This window comes from Medicago sativa, chromosome 7 (assembly GCF_051527215.1).
Source record: "Medicago sativa cultivar Bolivia chromosome 7, Bolivia_mono, whole genome shotgun sequence".
In the NCBI taxonomy this organism is placed as follows: domain Eukaryota; kingdom Viridiplantae; phylum Streptophyta; class Magnoliopsida; order Fabales; family Fabaceae; genus Medicago; species Medicago sativa.
Window position 1 is genome coordinate 52,580,653 of NC_140755.1, and position 7,656 is coordinate 52,588,308.

Genomic DNA, 7,656 nt, shown 5'->3' on the forward strand with positions numbered 1-7,656 from the left:
CGCTATCATAGTTTGTATAAGCAATTATGAACCAGCAAAGTCAAATAATTATTAAAATTAATCGTAAATAATTTGAATCATAATTGAGTATAAACCAGCAAAGTCAAATATGTAATCCATAAAATTAATCGACTTTGATTAGTTGTAACATGAAAGAAAAAGAAAAAACTAAACAGGTTTATTCTGAATTTTGATGCAAAGGGTTGAGAGAGGTTGAGAAAAACTAAACAATGCGGGAACGAACTACTTGTGAGAACCCTACTTATTAATATTTAATATAGTGCTAACAAATCTTTTTCTAAAATATTTTGAGTCCTAATCGTTTTTTAGAGGATTTAAAGTTCAATCTTTAACATTATTTTTTGGTCACGTTTGTTACTAATCTTTTTTTAGAGGATTTAAAGTCCAATCTTTAACATTATATTTTGCTCATGTTAGTTACTAATCTTTTTATCAAAAGATTTAAAGTTCAATCTTTAACATCATTTTTTGCTCACATTTGTTACTAATATTTTTTTAGAGTATTTAAAGTCCAGTCTTTAACATTATTGTTTTTTGCTCACGTTTGTTACTAATCTTTTTTTTTAGAGGATTTAATGTTCAATCTTTAACATTATTTTTTGGTCACATTTGTTACTAATCATTTTTTAGAGGATTTAAAGTCCAATCTTTAACAATATTTTTTGCTCACGTTTGTTACTAATCTTTTTTTAATGGATTTAAAGTCTAATCTTTAACAATATTTTTTGCTCACGTTTGTTAGTAATCTTTTTTTCGAGGATTTAAAGTTCAATATTTACCATTATTTTTTGCTCACGTTTGTTACAATTGATCAAAAGCTAAGGAAGAGTAAATTATATTAATAAAATAATATGAAAATACTGTTTTTTGTGGAAGTAATAAAATAATTTGGAAATATTGTTTTTTGTGGAAGGGATATGAAAATAGTTGCCAATCTTTGTCGGTTGTATTGAGGGGAACAACACAGATGTACAACCAGGGGCGGACCTGAGCAAGGCAGGGTGTGGCAATAGCCACACCAGCTCAGGCCCAATTTTTTTTTATATGTAGCCCAGCCCAATATTTTTTCCTTTACAGCAGTAGAACACATACACGTTTCTTTTCCTCTCCTCTCAGCAGAAACACAAACACGCGTTTTCCTTCTCCTCAGAACTTAGAAGTGAATCACGAACAACGGAAGCAACAACAAAAAAATGTGATTCATCCCATCTCCTTTCCTCTCTGTCATGATCATCCCATCTCCTCTCCATTCTTAGCCGACATCCCATGCCCATCTCCTCTCTTCTTCTCTCTCAGGTCAGTTTTGAAATTGATTATAGTAGTGAAAGTAATTGAATCATCATGAAATTGAAATTGAATTAAGATAGTAAGAGTAGTTGTATTGATAGCAGTACTGAAATTGAATTTGATTTTAACTTTTAGGGTTAGTTTTGGTTACTAAAATTGATTTAGGTTGTTTGGAATTGGAGTTGGACTTGATTGAATTAGGGTGTATCCAAATTCAATGAACAAAGGCAAAGAAAAGCCTTGTGTATGTTACGTTACTACCGTCTCAAAATGCGGTTCAAATTGCAGCACACTTGTCACTTGCTTATGCTCTGATACTCTCGTCTATAATCATAATCATGAGAGTTTAGTAACTAGTAAATAGTAATCCATAAAAGTGATGATTTATTGATGTCAATTTACCCCATGAATTCCTCTAGCATAGTCTTGCTTACTGCTTAGTTTACTGCAACTTTATTCTTAAGTTTATTTATATTGATATTGTAGTAATTTAATATTTTGTTTTGTTGTATTTGTATAATTGAATTAGGATGAAGAAATTTTTTCCGGTTATGCCTAGAGACAAAGCTAGCAGTAGCAGTAGTGAGAGCAACAAAGTCATATATAGAAAGAGATGTTCTTAAAATAATTAGTAATGATGTAATTTTAGCTCATTTTCAACAAATGGAAAATAGAGCTTTTGCTTTGTAATTTGGATGCTACAACCTCTTTTAATATAGCTTCTTATTAAAAAAATTATTATTTAATCATTTAACAAAAAAATATAGCCCCACTGATATTGGAAGTCCAGGTCCGCCCCTGTGTACAACGTAAAATCGACTGATGAAAAAGTAACATGAGTTTTTGTTTTGTGGTTAACTGATATAAAAGATGGTTAACGAAGACGATTAGTGACATGGATTAGTAATCCACGTGTTATTAAGAACAGTTCATAAGGAATTATGTGTAAGTTTTCTCCTTAAATTAAATTTATTCTTATCTATTTGTTACATGTGTTATTTGTATTTAAAATTCAAATTAAAAATTAAGGGTATTTTTGGAAAGAAAAATCCAACTCAAAAGTGTGCTGAAAGGGGTAGTTTTCTTTATATATAGTATAGATTTTATTGAGATTAGATGTCTTTTTTTATAATTTAGGCGACTTATTTTGATGAGTGATATTTTGTTATGTTATACGCTGGTATTTACTAGTATAATATATATGTTATTTGGCGTTAAAATATATTTGTTATTTTGTGTGGAAATATATATGTTATTTGGTGTAGAAATATATTTTTTATTTTGGATAGAAATATATATGTTATTTGATGTAGAAATATATTTGTTATTTTGTGTGGAAATATATACGTTATCTGGTGTAGAAATATATTTATTAGTAGCCCCTATTGCATATATTTAATGGGAGAATATATATAGTGGAAGAATATATTTAGTGGGAGAATATATTTAGTGGAAGAATATATTTAGTGGAGAAATATAATTATTAGAATAAGTAGATTTGGGGGCTGAAATAGAAAGAAGAGAGTTATTGGGCCTAATTAGATTTAAGAAGAGAAGTTAGTACTATAAATAGAGGAGATATTAGGTTGAAAGACTAACATATGCAAAAAAAAAAAACAAGGATTTGGAGAAAACAAGGTTTAGAGAGAAGAGAACAAGAGGAGAGAAGAATCAAGAGAAGGGCTGCCAATCGATAATTCTAAGGTAAGGGTGAGACTATCATTCGGTAATATTAAGTCTGTAATTCTGAATTTGCAATTAACATGTTCTAGGATTAGTTTGTGAGAATTTGCGAATTAGGGTTCTGAGAGAGAATTGATGATAGATGATGAGAAGTTGTTAGATTGATGTAGAAATTGTGTACAGACCTTAGATAATCCTGGGTAATCATAATCATAGAGCTTGAAGTGAATTTATGTTGTTCTTGAAGGTTTTCATGAAAAATGAGTCAAATGGTGATTTTTGTTGAAAGGGTGTTTTAGTTCAAGTTTTATATGGATTTGGGTGTCTTTTCATGTTTAGAAACGTTTAAACAAACTTTGGGACCAAAATTGGGCTTAGGGGATTCAAAATTGGGATTTTGGATGAAAAATGGAGTTTTCCCAAGAGCTATCTCTGACAGCATTCTCTGTTTCATGTTTTTGCATCTTTTTCACACATTTTAGTTTTGAATTGGCTTTAGGTGTAAACATGAAAGTTATAGGTATGGATGTTAGCTTTCTAATGCCGTTTGTTTGACTTCTATAGGATTTATAGAACTTGAATTATGGTCAAATTACTGCACGTAGGCCACAGTAAATTTTTATGGACTTTCAGCACAACTTTTCCAAATTTAAAATGAAAATTGGTATTGATCGGTACAGAATTGGTCTTAGGCATAAACATTAAAGTTTTGGATACTTTTGTTAGCTTTTCAGTGGCTTTGGTTTGACGTGAAAATGATGTTTGGTCTTTGAGTTATCATGAAAATACTACAAGGAGGTCTTTGAGTTATTATGAAAATACTACAAGGAGGTCTTAGCAACTTTGGTTTGACGTGAAAATACTTTTGTTATTATGATGCTTATATTGATGTGATGCTTAAGATGCTATTATTATCATTTGATACTGTTATGTTGTGATGCTGATATGAAATGAATTTGTAAGTGCTGCATATGTTGATGTTGATCTTTATTAAGATGTAATTGTCGGTCTAAGTCAAAGAGTTGTAAGATGTTCATGAAGTTTCTAAGACATAAGTTGTTAAGTTCATGCATACTCATTTAAAGATGAGGGCTTATGCCCTGGAGCTTTTGCTCAACGACGACGAGGGCTTATGCCCTAGGAGTATATTTATGCTCAACGACGATGAGGGTTTATGCCCTAGATTGGTACCACATGCATTTGCATCTTCATGATGATCAAAGATGGTTTAAGACGTTAAGAGTTGCATAGTCGAGTCTAGATACATTGTCAAGTCAAGTTGTTAAGTTATGATGTTTTAACGAATTACTTTGTGATGCCTTTTAGTATGATGATATGTGACGATGATTGTGACTGCTATATGATGATATATATTGCCAAGATGAAACGATAATGTCTATGTATTTGATTATAATTGTTAAATTATAAGATGTTTATATTGTTAAATGTAATTTATGATTTATGAGCTTAATATTATTGTTTGAGAAATCTCACCCCTTCTGCTTGAAAATGTTGCTCTTCGTATGGGTAACTTGCAGGTAACCAAGATTAGTTGCAGTCGTGAGTGGACTCTGAAATTCTGGCACGTTAGACTTAAGATGTTCTAAACGATGTTCCAACACAAAACACAGTAAACAGATGTTGTATACGATGTTTAGAACATTAAGCTAACAGACATAAATAAAACAAAATAACAGATAGGAAAGAAAAGAGGCACATGGAAATTGTTAACCTAGTTCGGTGCAACGTCACCTACTCTGGGGGCTACCAAGCCAGGAAGGAAATCCACTATGTAGTCCGTATTCAAAAGCTCTCAGCAAACCACATTTGCACTTATGACCTAGGACCTACCCCAACAAGACTTCAACCTAGGAACTCCTAGATCTGAGATCCCATCTCACTCCCTTACAACTGATCACAAACCCTTGTGATTCCCAAATTACAGACTCAAATCAGATGAGGTTACCCTCAAAAATAACAACATGCAACCTTGCTTAAAAGCTTAGATGCAGTTCACAATCTACCTAGCTCCTTGCTTAAAAGCTTCGGAGTAGTGCACAGTATTACAACTCAAAGTACAGTCCTAAACATGCATCAAGATGATACACGAAAGGCTCACAAGATATAAGACTCAAAACCTAAACAAAACTCTATTTTGTAAAACAATGTCTTGAATATTTCTTCAGGTCTTGCAGCCTCCTTTATATACTGAAGCAAAGCGTGTCATCGCTTCAATCAAGCTTCAGATCAAACCTGTGACTTATTGCTCAATCAACATGGCCGGATAAGGAAACTCCTAGAAAGTAGGCTCATTAAAAGTCACATTATTATCACCTTAAAAATACTTTCCTAAGTCATTTTAACAATTCCTTAAGACATCACATATGTTCTGATCTCCTCATAATTGCACACGGTTCAGACCAACTCAAGCTGGCGTGGATTCCTTCAATCAAGCAAGCGCGTGCGTAAACATAGGCAAATCACAGAATGTACAGACCAGGTCTGGATGTTGGAACATTGTGTTCCACATCTGAAGTGAATATTTGTTTTAGGCAAAAGTGAAGCCAACATACAAATATCCAACAATCTCCCCCTTTGGAAAATTTTTGGCTAAAACAAATTAAGCCCACACCTGTTAAAACAGAGAGATAGCACACGCAACCTTTCCTTCAATCTTCACAATAAAAATCTACCTTGAAGAAAGGTTCACATTCTCAGATTTCTAAAAGATACCAAAATATAGTTCTTCAGTCATCACACATAATCTTCAGGACATGGAAGAAATATATTACAGGTCTCAGATTCTGCTTCCAATATTTTTACACAACAATTAACACATGGAAAAAGCAGACAAGAGAAACTAGTAGGTATCAACAAGAGAATCAGAGTCTTGCAGCAGAGGACGTAGAAAAATAAATTCTTGTACATCCTAAACTGACAGTCAACTGTCACAACACGCTGCATAGTGAAATATAGAAAAAAATATTCAGTAGCTCAAACCAGCAGGATGTTCCAACATCCACAAGAACATTCAGATACACAGAAGTTTACTCCCCCTCAAGGAGCACAACCATCATATCTATTACTCCCCCTGAATATATGCATACTAAACAGAATCTTGCTCAAACTAGATCAATATGAAAAGATGCATGCATAAACAGAGCTGTCTTAACAGGGAAGACTTCAACACATCCATCAGAATGTCTCAACATCAACAGGCACATTATCTGAACACTAATCATCCTACTATCATATGACCACAATTTAGGAGTTCTTCATAAGATCATAATATCTGATAACAAACTGATATGATGAAAACAGACATGGCAATCATGGCATAGATATCTACTCCCCCGTTTTAGCCACAAAATATGCCAAATTAAGAATACCAAATACTTAGATGAAAACAGTCTTCATATTGCAAAGATGTTCAACACAAGAGTACCAAGAAACATAAAGTGCAGGAAAAGAACAATATGCTATTACAGACCATAGCACAAAAGTGCTCAAATTATCCAGGGCATAGCCCACAAAACATAAGTAACAAAGAAAACCAAAAAAAATTTAGGGAACACAAATTATTCCTCTACTTCAGAGCTGCTACCAGATTGCTCCTCTTCATCTTCTTTACTCATCTCCTCATCTCCTCATCTTCATTTCCTGCTTCTTCATCCTCTTTCTCAGACTCATCCTCATCTTCAACTTCCTTCTCACTTTCAGCATTCTTATCTTCTGCATTAGCGTCCTTTCCTTCCAAAGCATGGATCATGAGTTCAAACTTAGCCTTTCTCTCATCCAGCATCACACAGGTGTCCTTCAAGGCTGCAATGATCTCTTCCTTTGTCATAGAACCTGTATTAGAAACAGGGATAGATGTTCCAACAAGATCTGGAGCATGATTGTCTCCAAAAAGTTTCTGATGGAGAGTAAGAGGAAATTCCCTCTTCATTGGCATATCATCAGCAGAAATGAGACCAGGATGTTGACTAAGCATGATATTACACAGCAAGGTTGGAAAAGCAATAGGAAATCTGAAAGCATCAGTCTTGGCATGCTTTACAGTTTGTTCAAACACATAACGACCAATATCCATCTTTGTTCTAGTTCCTTTAGCATAAATAAATTTACCCAAACTTGTTGCAATGTCTGAGGAGTGAGTAGTGGGAACCCAATTCGCAGCTCCAATTTGATTCAGAACAGCATACTTCATGCTCAATTTTCCTGAGGAAATTTTCCCTTTCTTTGGCCAAGCTCTCACTTTATTGGCTGTGATCTCTTTGCAAATCTGATTGTCAGTAGCTTCCACCTCAGCAACATCTCCTTCAACACCAAGAAAGCTATTGATGATGTTGGGGGAGAAGTTGACACATTCTCCTCTAACGTATACCTTTTGATAATCTCTCCTGAGAGGATTATCATAGTCCTTGGAATATTTACCAGACATTCTCGAACCAGCTTTTCATAGCACTCTCCTAGCTTGCACACTGTTTTCTCCAGACCAGCCTCTTTGATTAAACTCATTACTTCTTCAATCTTCAAGGCTTCTTCACTCAACTCTCTTTCTAAAGCAAGTCTCCTATGGTAAATAAATTTCCACCTCTGAGCAAAGCTTGGAAGATGGAATGGCACTTTGTCAATATGCACGTCTTATACAACCTGTAGGTC

General features: G+C 33.8%; 1 protein-coding gene and 1 long non-coding RNA gene across 2 annotated transcripts; one reads left to right on the plus strand and one right to left on the minus strand.

The window, feature by feature from the left end:
• The first annotated feature begins 999 nt into the window (after nt 1-999).
• Nucleotides 1,000-1,998, plus strand: LOC146906675 (uncharacterized). The gene is made up of 2 exons (XR_015020513.1): nt 1,000-1,317; nt 1,838-1,998. It is a non-coding gene; the product is annotated as an uncharacterized LOC146906675 (long non-coding RNA).
• Nucleotides 1,999-6,622: 4,624 nt separating this feature from the next.
• On the minus strand, nt 6,623-7,435 carry LOC146906676 (uncharacterized). Its single transcript, XM_085728933.1, has one exon. It carries the CDS (start codon nt 7,433-7,435, stop codon nt 6,623-6,625), a length of 813 nt encoding a protein of 270 aa, XP_085585059.1.
• Nucleotides 7,436-7,656: the final 221 nt, after the last annotated feature.

Excerpts from the sequence above, each read along its gene's own strand:
- LOC146906676 (XM_085728933.1), bottom strand. The coding sequence starts at position 7,435 with ATGTCTGGTAAATATTCCAAGGACTATGATAATCCTCTCAGGAGAGAT.